At 38.2% G+C, this 24,127-nt stretch overlaps 1 protein-coding gene across 1 annotated transcript; it reads left to right on the top strand.

The window, feature by feature from the left end:
* The first annotated feature begins 3,067 nt into the window (after positions 1 to 3,067).
* Positions 3,068 to 23,235, top strand: LOC134650756 (uncharacterized). Its single transcript, XM_063505689.1, has 3 exons — positions 3,068 to 3,653; positions 4,747 to 5,070; positions 23,030 to 23,235. The coding sequence occupies exons 1-3, from the start codon at positions 3,068 to 3,070 to the stop codon at positions 23,233 to 23,235; spliced, it is 1,116 nt and encodes a 371-aa protein (XP_063361759.1).
* The last annotated feature ends 892 nt before the right edge of the window (positions 23,236 to 24,127 follow it).

Below are 24,127 nucleotides of genomic sequence, written 5' to 3' on the forward strand. Positions count from 1 at the left end.
GTACCTTTTTAGGGCTACCGAAAAAACAATTTTAGAGCTTTCGTTCCTAGAAATCAAAGATATTAAATCGAATCGGCTTCTATTTCATATTATCTTTGCTAGAAATTCTCTCAAGGAGAACGTATTAATATCAAAGTTTTGTCTCTATCATCATCTCCCAGAGAAACCTGAATCGAAATACCTAATTATTCAGCTTAAATTTCCACCTAAGTATGCCTACATTGAAATTTAAAGAGAATGAAATTAATTAAATTCATGAGACCATGATATTACAAATACATATAGGTAATAGGTATGTACAGTTAAAATAGTACGAGTATTATAAGAATGAGATTTATTGTCTACTCTACGGATAACCTCTTAATTATATCAATAATAATCAAGTTTTCCTTCTTACAAAGAAAAATTAATCTGTATTATAATAAAAAATCACGTGACGTTGTGTGTGTGGCTTCTAATTTATTGGGCGATAACTATACAAGTAAGCGCTAAGTATTTAAATACAAACAAAAGTATCTTTTAACAAAAAATTAAGCGAAAAGTTTGTCAGGTTCCCATCAATCAATCATCTTTTACTTTCGGACGCTTATAAAAAAGTTGTTTGACACGTTCAGCTAAATTAGCCAATTTTGTAAAAAGTTATGAGTGAACTGAAATACTTAAATGTCAAATTTTTATGAAACTTGAACAAGGTCTACAACAATGCTTGTTCAGGACCAGGGACGAAATTGGGCTTGTGAGGTTTGTCCCATTTATTTCATGATGACCACAGAAAAGACGCACTTTAAAGGATGACTCACGTTAGACCGGGCTGTGTCCGGGCCGGAGCTTCCTATGTGCTTCTATGGAAAGCATCACGTGATCATCTGTCATAGATAATAAGTAAGCGCCGGACCCGACCGGCCCGGTCTAACGTGAGTCATACTTAACTCATTCAAAATATACATACATACATACATACATATAATCACGCCTATTTCCCGGAGGGGTATATCTTAGGCAGAGACCACGGATTTCCACTTGCTACGATCCACATACCTCTTTCGCTTCCGTTACTTCAAAATATATGCAGACAGCAGGCAGATATATCTAATTAAGTAGTATGTCCAAGTATTTTCTTTCTATCGGCATAAGTAAACTGTCTTGTAAGGAACTCGACGACTATCATAAGTACTCCACTCGAAATGACTCGAATGTTGGTAGACGGCTACTTGTTACTGGGGAGCGGAGAGCGATTATACTGGTGGTTTTCAATATTAAATAAGTACCTATACATAGAACTCGGTTTTCTAAAGTGCCGAATTAAGGTTCCGTCACACAGGCGCGTTTTCCGGGCGGGGCGCGAGCCGTGAGCGTTATACGTATACATATACATATTGCAGGTATAATACGATGCTGCACCTATATTTCTGAACTAGATTTATACCGAAGAATAGTGAAATCGAAAAACAACGATGACACAGATATTGCATTAGTGCATCCAGGGTTGGACGAATAAAACACGGTTTTGCTCTTCATTTATACGCTGCATTAGCTAATGGACTAATGCATCTCGATTGACCATAAATACGTTTAGGTTAAAACAGTTTTGTAACTTTAAAGTTTACTCGCAGATATATTATCTTCTTCTTTAAAATAATGTCTCAATCTTTGTAATACTTTCGCCAATGTCAAGAATGAGCTCATAGAGCGTGACGTTTGTCGTTACCAGTACAAATTGACAATAGGTTAACGGTTTAACCGGTTAACGCCGGGTTAGTGGGATGGTGCAAGTGGCGCTAAGGGGTATTCTTATGTGTTAATATTGTTGCATGTTAATAAATGTATTTTATTTCTGATCTTCTTTCAAGTTGCCATAAACGTAGTTGTACTATATGCCCAAGTTAACATATTAACAGTAACTATACGTTACTGCCTGCGACATAAATATGCGACGCACGTAATTGTATAAATAGCATGTAAGCAATAATAGCCTATAAAAATATGTGTTATGTTTAGATTTACTCTCTCTATACTTGGATACCGAGAATACAACACAACTTCGGTAATGTTTGGTTTTACTTAAACTCCATTTCGACCCTCCGACTACCAAGTCATCACATGGCGACCCATACCAGAAGAGAACCAGGAAAGTGAAGAATACCACGGCGCACCGCATACGAGAATGAAGATAGAAGTCAAGGCAAGAAGATCACCCTAATGAAGATTCAAGTTGAAGAACCCATTTTTCAAGAAAGAAACTTCCTGCGCATTTTCAAGAAAGAACCTTCCTATTAGAACAGAACCCTCCCACGCATTTTGAAAACGAAAGAGAAGAAAGAAAAAGATGACCAAGAAACAAAACTCAAATTAAGAAGAGACGAAGGAAGAAAGAAGAGCGTTGTCCAGGGTTATCCCGGCTCGCAATTCAAGAGGTGTCCAGGGTTATCCCGGCCCACATCAAGAGGTGTCCAGGGTTATCCCGGCCCATGCTCGAGGGAGTCCAGGGTTAGCCCGGCCCGTCATCGTCGTCGGAGCAGAGGCAGCCACATGCAGCGTCAGCGAGTGCCACATGGAGGTGCCAGCTCGCCAGCAGCGTCACGCGACCGCCCGCCCGTGCCAGCGCGGAATGCAGCGTCGACATAACCTACTTACGGGAGTACATTGCCCGCTACTAATGTAAGTTAGATATAATTTTATTATTATGTTTTATTATTTCGTCACGATATTTAGCGAATGATAGGTATCCTAATTTTAGCCATTGTATGTAATTAATTGTAGCCGCGAATTTATTATGCTAGCCGAATTACAGTCCATACGCGACAGATTAAATAAATTAAGAGAAGATATTGTAAAGTTAGGTCCAGAGAGGCGACGGAAACAAATAGGTAGGAAGAAACTAGACGAATCAAACGAATTATATAATCGCGCGGCGGATATTGTGTCTCAGTTACAGGAGCAAACGGAAAAGTATAAAGCTTCAGAATTAGAGTTAGCTAATACGCATATAAACGATATTGCAGACACTTACAGTAGGATAAAGATAGCGTTAAATTATTTTGATACAGAATCTCAAACAGAGGAAAAAATGGCTAAGCCCAGTTTTGATGTCAAGACGGCCATCGCCTTGTTGCCCGTCATGACGGGGCAGGAGGATACCACTAAGCAGTTGATAGACGGCATTATAATGTACAGTTCCATTATTAATAGCGAAACTCAACAGGTTTTAATAGAGTTCGTCCTGAAAACAAGACTCTCATCTAGCGCTAAGCTCAGATTAAAGACGTCATATACTAACGTAGAATTACTTATCGCGGATATGCGTACATTCTTACTACCTAAAAAATCGTCCGAATCGATTCAGGCTCAACTGTACAGAGCTAGGCAAGGTAGGAGAACTATAGAGGCATTCGGAGCCGAGATCGAGGATCTTTTTGTCAATCTGACCATATCCCAGGCCGACGGTAACGATAGCAGGTACGATATACTTCGTCCACTGAACGAGAAATCAGCCATTAAGCGTTTTGCAGACGGTTTAGCAGATCCCAAGTTAAGTACCATAATATCATCTAGGCAATTTACGTCACTGCCCGAAGCGATCAGGACGGCCATCGACGAGCACAGCTCATCACCACAGCAGGAGCAGGTCCTACATTACGGGCGCAACCATTATCGTAATAATTACGGGAACCGGAACGCCCACTCCGCACGTTATAATAGGGGTCAACCTTTTAACACGCAAAGAAATACATTCGGGACACGATATTATTCTAGCAATAACCGTAGCGTAGGTATTTCGCAACACGTCCCGACAAATAGAGTTAAACGACCTGACAATTTCGCTGACAGTGCAGCTACAGTTCGCCGACCTGCGCGCGCGCCCGCTCGCCCGAATACGCGTGCGCAGCACATACAACCGTCACACGATGATGAAAAACCTAACAGGCAGTTTTTTCGTGACTAATATGAATAGCGCAATATTTAGTTATAATAAAGATAATTATAGCACAGTAACTTGTAGTGTAGGTAATGGATATAAGTTAAAGCTCCTGGCCGACAGCGGAGCAGCCCTGTGTGCTATTAGATACGAATATTTACAAAACAAACCCGATCTTTTTAAACAAATACAAGGATATAGCATTACCATTAATGGAGTATGTGGAGATTTAACTTCAGAGGGATATATATATTTAGAATTAGACTTTAACGGTTTCTTTTGCGAGGAAAAGTTTCATGTTTTTAAGAATTTGCAATGCTCAGCCCAAGCAATTTTAGGAGAAGAATTTTTCAAACGTTACGATGCAGACATAAGTTATAAACGCAATGCATTAATTTTAGAGGACCGAGGTCAGTCCGTATCGATACCTATGCAAGTACATTCAAAGGATACGTATGTCCATAACATACCGCCGCGATGCGAAGTTATGACTCACATTACGTCACAACTAGACGATGATTGCGTAGTACTAGCCGAGGAAATGCAAGAAGGCGTTTTTGTAGCAGGTGTTATTTCAAGACCAGACAAAGGTCAAATACCCGTACGGATATTGAATACGACTGATAAGCCAGTTACTTTAGATTTATCAAAGTTAAAAGTAAACAGATTATGTAATTTTGATATTTGCAATTTTGACTCAAGGAAAATTAGCGTCAATAGAGTAAAAACCTTGTTAGATCTTTTAAATTTACACACTTATTTAAACACAGAGGAACAGTTAAGTATAGAACAAATTTGCGCAAAATACGCAGATGTTTTCCATCTGCCAGGCGACAAGCTTACTACAACAAACTTACTGCAGCACAAAATTAACTTAAAAGAAAATGCAAGCCCAGTATACGTAAAACCTTACAGGATACCACATGCCTTACGCAAAGAACTCCAAACTCAGATCCAAGATATGCTAGACAACGACATAATTGAAGAGACTACTTCCGAGTGGTCCAGTCCAGTTTTGCTTGTTCCCAAAAAGAGTGATAAGTTAGGAGAAAAGAAATGGAGATTGGTTGTCGACTATAGGCAACTAAATAATAAAATACAGGATGATAAATTCCCATTGCCCAACATAACAGAAATATTAGATTCCCTAGCAGGTAGCATATATTTTTCAAAGCTCGATCTTTCCCAAGGTTATTACCAACTAGCTTTAGACAAGGAATCCCGGAAATACACCGCGTTTACGACCGATAAAATGTATTCAATGAAGAGATGTCCCATGGGGCTCCGAACAAGCGGTAGTGTTTTCTCAAGGCTTATGACCATAGCCATGTCCGGATTAAATTACAAACAATGTTTTATATACTTAGACGATTGTATTGTCATAGGAAAATCCATGACGTCACATAACCATAACCTTACTCAAGTTTTAGAACGTTTGAGGAGCGCGAATCTTAAACTAAATCCATTAAAATGCGAATTTTTACGTAAAGAGATAATGTATTTAGGGCACAAAATAACTTCAAAAGGAGTAGAGCCCGACCCAGCGAAAGTAGATGCATTAACCAAATACCCAAGACCAACGAATACAGACGAGGTTAAAAGATTCGTAGCATTTGCCAATTACTATAGACGGTTTATTCCAAATTTCGCGAACATAGCTTATCCCTTAAATCAACTTTCCAAGAAAAACGCAGTTTTTAATTGGTCTACAGAGTGTGAAGCAGCATTTTTAAAATTAAAAAATATTCTTACTAGTCCACAAGTCTTAGATTATCCAGATTTTTCGGAAAATAACACATTTACGTTACATACAGATGCATCAAAAATAGGATTAGGGGCAGTATTATCGAATGCTAGCGGGAAGGTAGTCGCGTACGCAAGTCGAAATCTTAAGCCAGCCGAAACGCGATACCCAATCATAGATTTGGAATTACTTGCCATAGTTTGGTCGACAAGACATTTTAGACCCTATCTCTTCGGGAAAAAGTTTAAAATTGTCACCGACCATAAACCATTGATTTATCTTTTTGGAATGACTGATCCTTCGAGTAGATTAACCAAATTTAGGTTGTATTTAGAAGAATTTAATTTTGATATCGAGTACATTCCGGGGCGAAACAATGCAGCTGCAGACGCATTGAGTCGCTTACCGATGAATAGTGAAGATTTAAAAAATATTAGAACAAACGTTGTATCAGTCATGACCAGAGCCCAATCACGGAAACAGCGCGCGCAACAAACTTGCGATCAAGGTGACTTAGCGACAGATGTACCCGCAAACGATAGGCTTGATCAACCTAGAGTTGTGGAAATCATCAAAGCACCAAAAAATTGTATTGAACTCATATTAAGTTCCAATTATAAGTTAAGTAAGACATGTCAAAATAAAATAATGAGTAGTAAAGGAAATTTTGAGTACGTACCAAGCAAATCATGCATATATCTAACATCCCGATCGTTATCTACCGTAGGCGTGTTAGCGAGGGAATTAGAAGAATTTTGCAAGAAGCAATGCATAAATGAAGTTATAATAATAAAAGATAAACGAAATGCGCAAGAAATAAATGAATTTTTAGCTAGCTACAAATGTGATATTCCTAGGATCCTTGTAACAAAAGGTGTTACGAAAGTATACGATAAAGAGGAAATAAGAGTTATTTTGAACGATTTCCATCTATTACCCACGAGTGGCCACGCGGGGGTTAATAGAATGTTAAACAATATAAGACGTCATTACTTCTGGCCAAGAATGAGCCACGATGTATACGAATACGTAAAGAAATGTGCACATTGTCAACATAACAAACACACTAATAAATACACTAAGGAACCAATGATGATAACTACAACACCAAGTTCATCCTTTGAAAGAGTTTCTTTAGATATTCTAGGACCTTTAGAAGTAGATAATTATAACTATAAGTACGTATTAACAATTCAGTGTGAACTGACTAAGTTCGTCGAAGCATACCCTTTAGAGAGGAAAGACACAGAGTCTGTAAGCAAAGCATTTGTAAATAATTTTATTTTAAGATATGGCGTACCAAGCGACATCATAACGGATCAAGGTACCGAATTTATGTCCAGTGTATTTAGCGATATTTGTAGATTATTAGGTATAAATAAGCTACACTCGACTGCTTACCACCACGAAACTATAGGAGCACTCGAGAACACGCACAAGAACCTAGGAGCTTACCTTAGGATACAATGTAGTAATAACCGCACAGACTGGAGTACCTGGTTAAGCTATTGGTGTTTTTCGTATAATACCACCGTACATACCGAGACGCAATATACGCCATTCGAATTAGTTTTCGGCAAACACTGTCGTTTACCGAATAATTTAATTTCTTCTGTCGACCCTCTCTATAATTATGATAGTTATACTAAAGAATTTAAGTATAGGTTACAAAGAGCTCAGTCAGAAGCTAGAAATAATTTAATGTGTAGTAAAGTAAATAGAAAATTAATGTATGATAAGAAAATGAATTCTGTACAATATAAACCAGGAGATTTAATACTTTTAAAAAATCAAGTAGGCGATAAATTAGACTCCATTTATAACGGACCTTACAAGGTCATAGAAGATATCTCACCTAACGTTAAGATATTAAAAAATAATCAGGTTTATATAACTCATAAAAATAACACTAAGATGTATTTTGAAACTAAGTAATAACTAGTTTTTTATTATATTCAATTATAATTAGAAAAAAAATGTAAATGCAACTGCGTGTGTCACATTTTTTTTCTCCTTTGTGGGGGTGAAGAGTAACTTTCCAGGGAGGTGTACTATATGCCCAAGTTAACATATTAACAGTAACTATACGTTACTGCCTGCGACATAAATATGCGACGCACGTAATTGTATAAATAGCATGTAAGCAATAATAGCCTATAAAAATATGTGTTATGTTTAGATTTACTCTCTCTATACTTGGATACCGAGAATACAACACAACTTCGGTAATGTTTGGTTTTACTTAAACTCCATTTCGACCCTCCGACTACCAAGTCATCACATAGTTATGGCACAGAATAATAAATAAATAAAAAATAAATAAAATAAAATAAAAAGCCTTTTATTTTATGAATATTTAAAAATTGTTTACATACCTATTTGCTTTATGTTTTAAATAGTTATTCAAGAACCCCGTGTTCACAGGTGAAGGCCTCCTCCAAAGCCCTCCATGTATCTCGATCCTTGGCCACTTGTATCCAATTAGGCCCGGCAATTTTGGTAACATCATCTTGCCATCTCATAGTGGGTCTATGAGATGGCAAGATGATGTTACCATCTTGCCATCTCATAGATGGTAGGTATGGCACAGAATAAGTAATAGTATTATCATACAGAACGGACACGCACCGCCCCGCCCCGATTCGGATTACCTCGCCCTCGACAGGCCGCGACATGAATGTGTGCGTAAGTCGCTCTACTGAGAACATGTCAGGATTCCGTCAGAAACTCAATGACGCGTGTGCAGACGTGCCGCGCACACATATAAACGCAAATCATTTTTGATGTATGGCGTGTCCGCCCTGTGGTTATGGTCTCTAACCGGGAAAGCGCTAAGATATAGAGGAGAATAGAGACGAGTTACAACTGAAACTTTAATTTAACGCTTACTCTTCCTAATTGCCCCACTTACAAATCTCGTGACGTACTCCGGTCTCCCCATTAATTAGTATGATGCTGTGTAAATTTGCATGACTGGCTCCAGGAAATAATTAATTATACTTAAATTAACTTTTTCAAGTTCTCTCAAGAAAAAGAAGGCCATTTACGTCATAATTATGAAATTGTTTTATTAATTAAGTTAACGTTCACGGTGACGTACGATAACTTTAGCTGCATTACTGTGGCGACATTACTGTTGCGGCCGTGACGCTATCACTCTCAATATTCTTAATTAAATTGAGTGACGTTCATAGCAGCATTACTGCCGCGAGTTCACTAATTGACAGTGGCAGAATGCTGCAACAATAAAGGTGACGTTCGGATGTCAACTGCAGTTACATTACTGTTGCGGCATCGTTGTTACTGCCGCTGTATCTGTCAATTTCCTGCCGCTGTAACAACTGCGCTACAAAAGTTTACCGCGCGGTCTGCAGCGAATATTTCCACCTTTCCATCATTATTACGGCCAAAGAGAATATAATCACGGCTTCGTCAACATTCCAAATATAGAAGATTTAAGTACTGAGAGCCAAAGAGTGTAATCCACTCAAATATACTAACGAACGAGCTGCAATTTACTTGTTGATTCATAGAGGATTTAGATCCATCCCAGATTTTTTGAAAACATTCATTCCAATCTCAACGTCAATTTTAGACTGAGTCCGCTGTGTTCGTTTGAAATATCTAGAGCCTCTGTCAGTTATATGACTTGCCGCTTAAAGGATGACTCACGTTAAACCGGGCCAGGGCCGAGCTGGAGCTTCCGGCGCTTCGTTTTCTATAGAAAGCACCAAAAGTGATCACAGATCAGCTGTCATAGAAAATGACGTGTCGGACGCCCAGGCCCTAGGTCTAGCGTGAGTCATCCTTAATTCAGAACCTTTAATGTGAATTTTATTCGATAGCGTGACAAGCGTTCGCTTTATATCTATTTTTGTATAGGATTTTTAACACCGCGCTTAGCGGGACGTTTTAGAAACTCTAAATCCCATACAAAATGGTCTAATGTGCATTGCGTCTCACTCTCTCACTAAGCAAAATGTGAGCCACTAGGCCACACAACAAACAAAACTTAGCTTACAGTAAGTAATCATAATTAATGGTTAAATAAATGTTTTTATTGGGAAGCCCAGGGTTTAGGTCACACTGTAAATAACAAGTTGCTAAGCGAATATAACCCTTCTCCTAAGGGTGATAAGGTTAATATTTGAGGCACAGCTGAGGCGACGGCTTCCGTTCTTATTATACCAATAACAAAGTTACTGATAACTTGAGGGTTGTTTTGCGGTGGTGCAAGAGATAAATGAAAAGCGAAAAATCTTATGCTTCTTTGATGATAAATGTAGTTTGGAGAAGTATTTGACTCAGTGTAATAACAATTCGTACCTAAAATAAGATATGTATTTGGGCATTTTCTATTAAAGTTGTACTTGCATTTTGCAGACAAAAACTTGCATTTTATAAGTACTTAATTTTTTTTATAATTATTACCTATTTCCACTCAGAAACACGAGCACTTTCGATCCTAATACGAGAAAAAAGGTTTCCCCGAAATTTCATAAACTTTTTGATTGTCCGTTTTGTATTTTTGTTACGGTCATAGAAAGTGGTAGGTATTATACTTATTGAAAACGTAACAAAATGGACCAAAAATAGGGAACTTTTTTTTTCTCGGTAGGGATAAAGAGAGGTCGTGATTCTGAGTAGAAATACGAGTAGGTAATATAAAAACTCCTAATTTTAACACAAAAATTAGTAAAACTTAATAGAAATGCCAATTTTTAACACTGGACCCAGGGGATAAAACACGCTTACAACTTATGACTTACCCGACTAAATCTAGAAAGCTCTCCGACGCAGGCGGGCCCATAAATTTTTGTTCCTTCTGTCATGGCACGATTTATCTATCCGAAGATACATGGTCAATGGAAATTGACATGTTATTTGGCACTTGGGTAATGTATGAGTTGGTCTTATCCCGGGATTGATCGGTTCGGTCAGTTTACCAGTTATTTGGGGTAAGAGGTTTATTGATATAGTTGGTCAAACCAAATTTGGCAGTAGGTAACTAAGAAAACCACAAACTATACTCATCCTTTTCTTTTGGGTGCTAGTACTAGTGTAAGACAAAGATAGTATGATTATTCTATGTTTGTATGTATTTTATGTTTGAAATGAGACAGTCTTTTGACAAACTATATAACATTAACTTTTCTATGTGGTGTTTTTGTAAAAAGTAATGCTACTAACGCAATGCAAAAGCAATGCTGCATGTAATGTAAGTAACTATGTGTTTCTTCAGAAACTTCCTGCCTTCCATATCTAAACTGTCGTCCGCGGTATTTTCCAGACCGATACGACCTTCAAGAAGAGAGCGTACTATTTTAAATATGGCAATGCACTTGCAACCCCTCTAGTGTGATAGGTGTCAATGGGCAACAGTAACAACTAGCCTACTAAGTAGGTATACCCGTTAAAGTCCTGGTAAAGTGAATAATAATCACTTCTACATAGCTGTTAACTAATACTGTCCATACTTCCACAGGATTAACAACTGTGTTTGAGAATCGGCGTAGTACAGCCAGGCGTGGCTCACTCCGCGATTTCGTCGCTTTGCTACAGGTAGCTAAAAATACATCCGTTCCACACCAATTTTGGTGGCTAGCCATAAGCCGCGCGTGGCGCTGTCGTCACCTAGCGGCCATATCTGTGCTGATCGTAACAGACGCGTTTTGTTAGAGAGTGAGTCTTCTGTATGCTGTATTTGTGTGTCTTCTGTGTATTTATTCTGTGGTACAGCCCATATAGTAAAGGATGAAACAACGCTCCAGAAGTAGGTATCTGCCATCCTGAAATACCTAAGTATGTTTCGACCGAAGAAGTTCGCAAAATCTCTTTTACTCCAATTACGGCGTAATTAGAGTGACAGAGGCAGATGCCCTAAGGGCGATTGTGCACTACAATGAATTTTACTGTCCGGCAGTCCGAGTTTTTACGGTCCGATATGGCACGCCATGAAATGTATTTAGTAGCTTGTGCACTAGACGTAATTTTACCGTCCGACATTTTACTTTTCCCCATTCCGGACAGTTTTTTTCCGGTCCGAGATGACAGCCATGAAAAACGTGTTTATGCTTGTGCACTGCGTCTGGAATTGGCATTATTCATGACTTGGCCGAGCGGGGGCGGGCCTCTCTTTTAGTAAAAAGACGGACAAGTGCACAAGCCAATCATCCGTTTTTTTCATGACACTGCGCCGCACCTGCGAGTAAAAAGACGGACAAGTGCACAAGCCAATCATCCGTTTTTTTCATACCATATCGGACCATGAAAACTCGGACTGCCGGACAGTAAAATTCATTGTAGTGCACAATCGCCCTAAATTTGCTTACCCCCTCAAGAGTCCGGTTGATGAACATTTCCAGTCATACGACTTAAGCGTAAAACTACACGATATATGACCTGCAAGCTAAAGCTCAAATGACTCAAATTACTCCAATTACGGCGTAATTAGAGTGACAGAGAATGATGCCCTAAATTGCTTACTCCCTCAAGAGTCCGGTTGAAGAACATTTCCAGTCATACGACTTAAGCGTAAAACTACATGATAAACCTGTGAGCTAAAGCTCAAATGACAACGTATCCTAATCCCTCCGGTCGTCGACCCCGGCACGTCATCGCCTACATTATCCAGGGCGCGTGTGAACCCAAACTTAACGTGAAGGGACAGCCACATATATTGTGATAATCCGATCCCTTGTTCGTGTACACTGCGTACCCAGTTATCTGAAATTTACTTCAATACCTGGGATGGGAGCTAGTTTAGAAATTTGCAAAAAGCTCGATAAGTTCTCGGAAATATTAAGAAAATTTTACAGGAAACAAAGGACAATTAAAAAGTTTTGATTCTTGTACAAAAATAAGAGTATTTTTTAAAATGTTACCTTTAATTCCGCAATTTTGGATAGTTTTCGACGGCATCACTTCACTTTTCGTTTGCACCTGTCATGCCAATACACGTGTAATTACATATAAATTAGGTACTTACATCAAAACAGATTAGGTTACGAGTTTCGTTAGAATAACGGTGTTTTAAATATACTGGCTGGGAGCGGTAACGGTCTGGCCACGACATTGCGCGACTGGCTTCGGCTAAAACGAAAGGTCCGATCGCTGAGTCTTGCTCCACCCTATGGTTGTCGCCTTAGCCGAAGCCAATCGAGCAATATCGTGGCCAGGCCGTAATAGCCTAGCAGTGGCAGAATAGACCGCCGAAGATCGTGCGACTTACGATCCAGAGGTCGCGGGTATCAATAAGTTTTTCGGAAGTCCAACTTCAATTCAACTATTCTTGTTTGAAATTATCATAGTTACACAATTGCGTTCCACGTCAGCAGTGTACTCCAACTAGGTTTCAGTGACTGAATTACTGCAGTGAAAGATCGAATCCTGTGCCCAGTTACTGACACTTTAGAGATTTAGAAGTAACCCTCACTACACGTGTTTAAGGCAGGCTTAGTAATGCCATTTGGGACTTCGCGTAACGTTCAGTCAGTCACGGAGGCAATAAGTACTTGCTACTAATTCAGGTTTATTTAGACTAGATGTATTCTTGAAGCATGTAATATTACTTGATTTTTGCGCGCGGCACAACACATAGGTCATAGGAGATTTTGACGACCAGTCTGGTCTAGTGGATAGTGACCCTGCCTATGAAGTCGATGGTTCTGGGTTCAAATCCCGATATTGGCATTTATTTGTGTGATGACATACATTTGTTCCTGAGTCATAGTTGATTTCTATGTATTTTAATACTTATATATCGTTGTCTGAGTACCCACTACACAAGCCTCCTTGAGCTTACCGTGGGGCTTAGTCAATTTGTGTCAAAATGTCCTATAATTAATTACCTTTATCATCAATGACTGTTGAAATTACAGACAGTAGCCAGCAGTAAAGTTTTTCATGTTTGTGTAAGCCAATAGTGACATTCGGATCTACTATTCAGTAAATTTTCATTCAGCTAAAATGAGTGACGTTGGCTGCCGCGTTACTACCACGAGTACCACGATTATGACGTTCAATCAGTAACTCATTTTATCTAGGCAAGTGACACTGGCAGCGCTTCCGTAAAAGCCGCAGCTTCAGTTGCCCCGAATGTCATTTTATTGCATACACGACCGCAAACCTGGCAGGTTTACGTAAGACCATAAAATGAAACCGGAAAATGCAAAGATGAGAAGGACGAACCACATATAAAGAAAGCATTGAAGACAATATTTACATCCGTCTCCGGTGACATTTGCTAGGCTCCCGACCACAGATCCTGTTTGTTTTCCTAATAAATTTGCATAGGTATTTACTGATCTGAAGACCCACGGGGGACCGCTCCCCCTCGCTCGCTTAACTGAATTATTTATTTAAACCAGCTTTATTGGGTGTGTTCAGGTAATTAATACTAATTTTACCATTGTGCTTTGATGGCTCAAACGCTATTCGGAAAACTGGCATCTTTCCTGTAAACCATATAATAGTTACAGATTTGGGTCCATAGAAAAGACGCATATCATCGTCACCATCATCATATCAGCCCTTTATCGCCCACTGCTGAGCATAGGCCTCTCTTATAGTACGCCACTTGTCCCGGTCTTGAGCTAATCTCATCCAAAAGTGACCCGCAACGGCCGCAACGCAATCATAAAGGTGACATTTTGATGTCAACTGAACCTGCATTATGTACTTACTGTTGCGACATTACTGCTGCGGCGTTGATACCGCCGCTGTATCTGTAAATTTCCAAAATAAAATGAGTGACGTATTGAATGTCATAATCGCAGCAGAAAAGTGACGGCGAACGTCACTCGTTTTATCAAACAAATTTAAAGATACAAGTCCCGCGTCAACGCCGCAGCAGTAATGTCGTAACAGAAGATGCAATCCAAACGTCACTTTAACACATACTTAAAAAGTTTTTGACCCAGCTGCATGCTGATATTGCTGGTAACCATTCTAGAGAAGGATTAAACCCTAGAAGTATTTTACACGTATGAAGTAGATAAATGTTACATTAGAGAGAAAACCACAGGTTTCATGTTACAACTAATTCAAAAGAGCAACCGAACAACACCAATATTTTTAACGAGAAAATACATTTCAAAAAGATTTTAAAACTATAATAGCGGAGAAATCTTTCGTTTTACAATGCCTGAGATAGTAACAAAACAATTTTCAGAGAATAGCATCCAGTAATAGGATTAGAGAGCTTAACAGGAGCAGGCTAGCCTGGAGATTGTAAATGGGGGGAAGAAGATAGAAAAGATGCATTATTTTCACGTATTTTTTTTTTCCTTTTATGCTATTAAATTATTATGTACTACAGTATTAGAATCCGTCTAAATCAGTTTGACAAAGACAAAGTCCAGACTTAGACAACCACAGCATTACTTCTGCTGCAGAAAACCACGAATGTCCATTTTTCGAGAAATTTATATTAAATTTGACATATTTTGTGACAGTAATACACCATGTTGCTGCCCGAGATTTTTGACATTTGCGGCAGTAATCCAGTCGGCATTAATGTCGCGCTGCAATACTGCTGCAGTAATGTTGGTGTAGTCTGAATCCAAACGGTGACCAAGTGTGAGAGCGTCTCCAATAGTAATATTCCTATGAAAATTTTCGACGCCAAGAGGGTTGTTTTCTATTTTTCGTTTCGTTGTATCGAGGCGTTAGGATTTGCAGACAGGGAACTAAGCATTGAGGACAGGAGACACTGATCTACTTCTTATGTACTAGATAAAAGGGTAGATTTTACTTATAAGATATTATTTGAAAACTCAATGTAAAAGTAAATTCAATACCAATGTAAAAACTACTCACAATCTGAATATCATTAACAACAATGTACTGCATTAAGTAGCTAATTTAACAGCGACATCTACCATGTAATTAGACAATTAAACATTACTACATTTAACATATTATTTTATAGATCAATAAAGCCTGTCTTTCATTTTAAATGCGGTCCGTAAAAGTACATTTACGGTAGCAACGTAAACTATGTGTTTAGCTCGCATTAACCGGAATCGGTATTCTTAAATCTCCGTATAAAGGTTGACCGCTACTTGAGTCGGGTGTATGAAGGGTGCGGCAATGGTTACGTTTAGTAGTCACAGTTATTCGATGTAGGTGTACATAATTATGGTAAAATCCATAAAGGTTTTTTTTTATTAGCCTGGATTAGTGTCCTACTGCTGCTGGGCAAAGGGCTCCGTTCCTTAATTTTCTCCACTCAACCCTGTCGTTTGTATTTTCCCGCCAATCCGGATAAAATGCGTCCAAGTTGTCCCGCCATCTCCTTTTCGCATTCTCCTTTTCTATAAAGGTATAATTATTTATTATGCAATCTACATGCCATTTCCAGCAATTTCTTCAAAGTATGCTGTATTCAGTTTTTGTCAAAAACCGATTTTCGTTAAGTTTTTCCAATTTTACTAAACTCTGAAACGACAAAGGGACCTTTCACTAAACTGTGACACAAATTATATGCAACTTTCATGAGCGCCTATGATTTTTTTTAAAGATTTTAGTTCATCATTTGAACCGCAAACTCTACCGTTTGTACCATTAACGCACACCGTGAACTTCGTCGGCTGATAAACTGCAAAGATAAGCTGAATTTACGGTGCAATCCACGCGCTGAAACTACGAATACTTGCCCAAGTGCCGTGTCGAAGCTTAAAGATTTTACCTTATCTAACAAAATCTTACAGTATTTTAGTTTTATAGTTAAAACTAGCTTGTACAGTTGTATTAAGAGGGTTGTAAATGACCGATTCTCCGTACAAACGTGGTCCCCATTTTTCTCCCTGGATGTTGACGTTATGGAAAATCTTTTTTTGTTCGACAGTCATGTTGACGCTTGGACTTAGACTATTGGTACAAGCCGGGGTTTGAACCCGTGACCTCCGGCTTGAAAGTCGCACGCCCACCAGCGCAATTAAAAGTAAACCAAATAATACAGAAAACTAGGTGTACCATGCTACATTACTTCAGATGTCCAAACCTTCTCTATACCTAACAAATCAGCTCGAAAAACTCTATGAATAATACAGTAGGGACAGAAAGCGGGAAGTCAGTGTTTCTTTGTACATGTTTCATGAAGCAAATTTTGCGAATGTGAATCTTTAAAGAAAAAACCGGATTTGTTTATTATTCATGAAACTAAACGCAATCAGCTGGAGAAAATACGTGTTCTTTCTAAATTTCAGGAGAGTATATTAGATAAAGGATCTTTTTAAATCTGGAAATCTTAAGTTTGTTCAGATTTTGGAAGCAATCCAATCATTATGAAGAAGTAGACTGCATACATTTTAGTTGCCAAAATGACAATAGTATAATACAAATGTTATTATAATTGAGTCGAATAGGGTAGTTGGACACTGTAAATACCTAATCGGAAATATTGGGAAAATACTAAATAGTATTTTACTTCCGCAGAATTTGTTACTTGTTTCATTGTCGAACCTAATGGCTTTTATCAATACTTAAGAATAAAATAAATGGGTCTCTATTGTTTCCCAAAAAGTTTTAGGTCACAATGTATTGTTTGTCCGCATTTTCGTTAGTCATATCAAATATCAAATATCAAATATCAACATTTATTCAGCAAATAGGCCACAAGGGCACTTTTACAGGTCAATATGGAATTTACATACAGCAAAAAAAAAACACGTCAATAATTATAAAATACAACTAAGCCGTAAATATCAAATCAAACTAACATAGAGATGTATAAAGCCTCTAAATGTCGAATTACAAAAAACGCAATAACAATAGTATTGAGAAAAAAAAAACCACAAAGATACAAAAACTATAATCTAAAATTATTTAGAGATGTAAATGTCTCTAAGTGTCATCATAACTAAAAGATTACAATATATAGTAGTTAATCAAATTATCCTTAGAGATGTATAGGGTCTCCAAGAGTCAAAATCCTGTATACCTAATTAAAACATTCATTAAATTAAAGAAAATGATAGCAAAAATAAAATAGCATACGAGAACCGAATGAGGTGTGTCCATGTAATTATACTCAAAAATAAAGTTACTAAATATAATAGCTCGTGTTAGCTTAAATAGACCAGTCTCCACAAACAGCACCCGTTCACGAGTATGACGCGTATCTCAGCCATCGCCTCCCTCAACCTTCATTCGGGAAAGTGGCGACCCGACAACGCCACCGTAAGCAAAGACTTTTAAGCGAGCATGACATATTCAAGCTGCCGGGCCATAATTTTGTTTGGTTTAGAAACGCGTAACTTTTCAGGATTGCCATAAAACAAATCTAACTCAACTTATCAATAGGATAACCTTACGAAATTCCTGAAAAGTTAAGTTTCACTTTTAGGACTATTGATAATATGACAAACAATACATGACTTAAAACTTTATGGAAACAAATAAATAAATATAAAGAAAAAATCATAAACGATATTACCTTAAATTATTTTGGGTGGGTCTCAGAACTCTCAGATGACAGTGGATCGTTTACTCTGATCACGAGTATGTATGTTCACCTGATAGAAAATTTACCAGGATCAAACTGAGTCCATCTCACGGTATTCCTGACACAAGTAACATTGCGTTGAGGTAGTTCTTACCCCTCCAATTACTTCTGCCTTCGATGTATTAGTGTATAAAACAGGGACAGATTTCCCCAGCGACTGCGCGGGTCACGGAGTCCCCGCGCAAGGGTAATTCCATGAAATTATGGGCTTTAGTGGATTGTGTGGTGGACGTGTTCTGATGTGGTTATTTCCGGAATAGGTTCTTTGATACTAAGGTGGTGATTGTTAGTTATCTACGTTAGTTCACAAATATCTACACTACACGACCTTATTTTCACTATCAGTGTCTTAGGGGCCTGTAAAAATATTTGTGGAACATCGGATTGTAAATGATAAATATTTAATAGCGTTCATTTAGATTTGATTTGCCACGCGAGTGGTTCAATTTTGGAATATTTAGCTGGCTGGGAACATGAAAACAACCAACAATTTTGTCCGTTGTAAAACAAATAGGTAACTATTATTCAATAAGGAACAATTGAGTCACTTCTTTCTTGAAAAAATTAGAAACTTCTCTATCTAAAATAATCGTGAACCAAATTTCATTTTACCTTTGTGTTTTGATCTTTTACGTATTCTACACAAAACTACGATTAATTTGCATCGTTTACTAGATTAAACACAAATGCCGGTAAATTCTAAGTGTCCTTTTCAACTTTATGCAATGCTTAATGTTTATACAAAATGCATCCAACATTGCTGGTAAATTCTAAGTCTCCTTTTCAACTCTATGCATTGTTTCTGCACAAAACGCGTCCAATAGACCCCTTTATTTCAAACAAAGGTAAACTCCTCAAAGTAGGAATGTCATTGCAAAGTTTCACTTTGCCTCTCAACGACCAACTACGAAGAAAAATGAAGGAACCAGCTTATAACTTTTAAGCTAAGTAGTAAAATAGTTTTGCTTGTGAATTGAAGTTTGACGTACCGTGGAACCGTCTAACTTTGCCTGGTAAATATCACCCAACAAAATGTAAAACTTTAGATTACTTTTACTTATTTTTAAATTTAGTTTTTAATTTGTATAGGTTAATGTTGTTGTATATTTACTGAAAATAAAAGAATAAAAAAAAATGTAGGTACTTAAATAGCCTAGCCAAGATCACAATCGTTGATAGAAAAATGCCATTAATTAATTAATTCATTTAAAATTATGGCTTCAGTCCAGTGGGACCATTTCGCCAGTATCAAGGTATTAGGAGCAAGGTAATACGATAAAAATTGTACGATTTTATTCGCTCTTGTACAGCGATAGCTGGCCTTTACAAGAAGCACATGGACTACCGGCCATTGACTCCAAAATGGTGGTTAAACGGGCTTCAAGATTAATTCTCCATTCAATGCATACCACCACATTAGTTTACTGTATAATTAATATTACAATCAGCATACGCGTCATGTCCGACCATTATATTTATACAGGTGCACTAATCTTTTGTGACCTTCGGTTTAGGCTCTTCTCTTATGAAATTACCTATTTATGTATATATATATAGGGATGAATTTAATACACAATGTTCCTTTGTTATTATTATATATAAGACTTATTTTCACCCCTAAAACTGTCCATTACCTTCTCGTAGCGTGATAGCTAACAATTTACCCAAAACCGATAAGCCAATATAGCTAGCTAAGTTACTTTGAACATTACGTCGTAGGATTACGGTTTAAACTCGTTGCGGAAGCAAGTTGATTTAATTAAGGATTCTTTTAACGGTACAGGCAATGTTCTAGCATTAATGAATATTGGTGTTCTAGACAAGTGTGTGTAGGGGCTAGTTATTGCCTTGCTTCTAGAAATCAATCGTGTAAATTATGAAAGTAAGCTTTAAGACACGGTAATAAGGTTGATATGGTAATTTAGTTAGCTCAATATTAAGGTTGTCCAGCATATGGGTAAGAGATGCAACTATGACGGAATTAGCCACATTGACCTAGAAATTACGCTGGTCAAAGACAATATTATTTATGATTGGCAATATCGGGAACCTCCCAGACGGCGCGATTCGGGAAATGAATTAGTGATTCACTAGATATGAAATAGTAAAGATATGTGACGTTCCACGGCAAAAGGTACCTTATGGCGGCTGGGGCTTACGCTATTATTAACGCCGCGCCGCTCCAATATTCAGCCGGGGCAATAGTACCTTTTGCCGTGGAACGTCTCATATCTTTACTATTTCATATCTAGTGAATCTCTTATTCATTTTCCAAATCGCGCCGACAGTAACTTGTTATTGTATCGTATAAAACGATAACTTTGGCAACTTTATAGACTATCGCTTTACGATACTTCGGCGGCATAGCGCCCAATCATCAGTGAAAAATCAAGTATGCACCTTCGAGTTAAGGTCGACAATCGTTTATAGGAAATTGTTGAAGTACTAGACAGGCATTAGGTATGCATAGTCACTGATAGAACATCTCGGGAGTCACGGCGGGCCCTTCGGTGACGTCATCAAGGGGTTAATGAACTTGACGAGTAAGGTGGGAAAAAAGAGAAAAATTTAAGGGTATGGTCAGTGGAGACTGATGACAATAAGACATCGGATTTTTGGGGGGAAACCATGGGGAAACTTAATAACGGGTAGGTTCCTATATCGATAAACATAATTATCGATGCTTTGCTCATAATACTAGTGATCGTCCCCATCTGCTTCTTTTATATACCTATGCACCAGCTTTTGCCCGCGACTTCGTCTGCGTGGAATTCATGACAGCAGCTAAAGTAAGTATAGCGCCTGGATAATGCTAATAGCAATAATTCAGTTTGCGCATTGCTTACTTCAATTATTAGACAATTCATTAACTCTTTAATTCCACCCTCCTTTCCACTCTCTTCAGGGGTGATTTCCGACATAAAAACTATCCTATGTTCTTCCTCGGGACTCAAACTAATATATCTACCTATGCCAAATTTCAATTAAATCGGCTCTGCGGTTTAAGCGTGAAGAGGTAACAGACAGACAGACAGACAAACACACTTTCGCATTTATACAACAAATTAATGCAAAGCAATTTTTTTTAATCTTCTCGGGGCAGAGGTGTAGGGTTGGAGCCGGTGTAACTTTATTTGACGTTCATAAGCGCAATGTAATTATGCCTACTTGAATAAACTATATTTTATCTTATCTCATCTTATTGACCCAGTTTGATCTGTGGTAACACATGTCTGATACTGAGTCGCTACGACCCAAATTGAGTTGATACTAGATACTACACGTGTGATACTAGGGCGCTCCACGGGTTAAGGGTATTCACAATAGATGTAGAGCATCTTAGAGCCAGAAACTCATTAATTTAGATTCAATCAATTTCATTAATCTAGAAACTACCCAGGAATAAATCGTACAAAATATATTCCCAGTCACTTGAAATTCTCAAAACCGTGTACGGAGCTAGTATATTAATATTAACCCTTTGTTACTACATTACTTTCATATGACAGGCTTATTCAAACAAAAAGCTACGACACTCTGATTATTCTGCCGACGCTCCGTCTGCCGTCAATAGACGCGTTGTGTGCTCATTTCGTGCGGCGTGTGTGGTTTTCTGCAGTTTCTTTAACACTGTGTTACGTGTGCCACAAGATTATGCTAAAATATAATATACAGGTGGTCACTAAAACCAACGTCAAGACTTAAAGAGCTTATAAGCTGATGGGCTATAATATTAAGCATATTTACCCTTAGTGAAAATCTCATAGTCTTGAGATATCAGCACTTTTATAAACCAAACCAGGATTCTTATAAAAGTGCCGATATCTCTGCGTGACTAAATTGTGTCAAGAATTCAAGGTTATACCTCATAAAATGTCGTGTGTGTATATATACCATGTATGGATGGTCTTAATTTGCCGCTCGCGCTGGTAACATGCGTCCAGTGTTACCAGCGCGAGCGGCAAATCAGATGTCCGTCTCTTGTCTGTAAAAGTTATCAAGCCGCTATCGCCTTCAACTTGTAGTACCGCCTGTGATCCTTTACCTGCCCCTGCCTCGCAACACGCTGAAATGAAGCCTCTGCATTTGTCTGATGACAGGAGCGCCTGACAACAGTGACAACAAGGCTTAATAATAGCTTAAAGCTGCTGATAGTGGAAATAGTAGTTATATTGGTTGGGCGTGTTTTTAGACAAAATAATTATAGGTAGGTACTTCAATTAATTAGGGGTACGCGGGATACTTACTAAGTTTGGGAATGGCAAACCCTGTAATATTTATACAGTTTACGTACCTTGCTCGTATTACACACACAGATACAAATAACTAATCGCAAAAAAACAGTAATGTGACTTAAACTCACGATATTAAGCTAAAAATTTGTAGGTAATCCTTGAAAAAAGTTTTTTTTTTGATAATTTTGCAGCTGGCTATTCAACTTGCTATCGGTACAATAGCCGAAGAAAAGAACAGTACCTAATTTTAAAATCCCACTGTCATTAACGGTAACATAATAACAAAATGCTAAACTTAAACTTACCGCGGTATTCGGAAAACATGATACTTACGTTCTAGAGAAGAGAACGATACGATAATGTACCTACTAGATACCTGATACTAGTTTAGATTTCAATATCTTTTGCAGCTCAATTCGGGCAACCAATGTCACTTTTACGTTAAATTATCGTAGTAAGATCGTTTCAAAATCGTTTTGAGATCTAAAAATACATAACGAGACGTTTTAGACATTGTGGAAATCGTTCAAGAGTATCTCCAGAATCGCGGAAATGTCAAATTTGACAGGCTAGATCTTAAAAACATCGTTGTCGTAACTTGGTGATGTTTAATACATGTCTAATAGATATCTCCTCCAGCAAGCTTCTCCCAACGCTCAGGGTCGATGGCGCAAGCGCTCAGATGCCGTTTGAGGACGTCCTTGTAGCGCAGGTGCTGACCACCGTGCTTCCGCTTACCCACTGCCAACTCAGAGTAGAGGATAGCCTTAGGCAAGCGGTGGTCATCCATTCGAAGGACGTGCCCACACCATCTGAGCTGCCGCTGCATTAGAATGGCCTCTATGCCATACATTCCGGAACGACGCAGGACCTCGGAGTTGGTGGGGAGGAGCTTGCTGGACGAAGGTCATCTTGGCGTTCTACCATCCATAACAGTGTCAAAATGTTTGAGGATAACCGCCTCACAAGCCTAGACACAAAACGCCAGTCACGGAAAGAGAGACCTAAGCCCTCCTGTACACGCTCAACGCAGCTGGCGAACTTTATTGTCACACGTGCAATAGAGTATTTAAGACCAAGTTCGGCCTGGCCAGCCACATAAGGGCTCACGCTAGACAACGTCCATGATGTTTATTTGGGGTCGCCGTCATCGAAAACGATGAGGAGGACTATATATATATATATATATAGATATCTAGTGTCAAAATCCGAATCGGTCTGTCGTTTTTGCTGGGTAGTTGGGTATTTTTCCCTAATATTTTGTGAACCATCTCATAATTAATCGAAAAGCTTGTGTCAGCTTCTGTTATGTCTCTTCCCTCGCTAACTACATTATCGAGACAATATTATGAGTATCTAAAGAGGGTAGCAGATGGTTCCTTATTTCTCCTGAAAGAATTTAGCGAAAATTATATTTGGAACAACACTCAAATTATAATTATAATTTATAATAATATATAAACTTAACAACCATTTGGGTATTTTGTAAAATTTCCCAAAAGAAAATATTTTATACATAACTAAGTGTGATCACATAGTTACGAAACATAGCCCAAAAGCCTATGATACATGCGTCAAAAATGGCTACTTAAATATATCCGTAAAACCGTTTTTATTACACAACTAGAACCTCTACCTTACCTACTTCAACAAATCAAAAGGAGCGTTCCAGATAAGTGTCGGGTACGTGACGCTATTTTTAACTTTTGATAAAGCTAAGAAAC

Source organism: Cydia amplana, chromosome 9 (assembly GCF_948474715.1).
Source record: "Cydia amplana chromosome 9, ilCydAmpl1.1, whole genome shotgun sequence".
Taxonomy (NCBI): Eukaryota; Metazoa; Arthropoda; class Insecta; order Lepidoptera; family Tortricidae; genus Cydia; species Cydia amplana.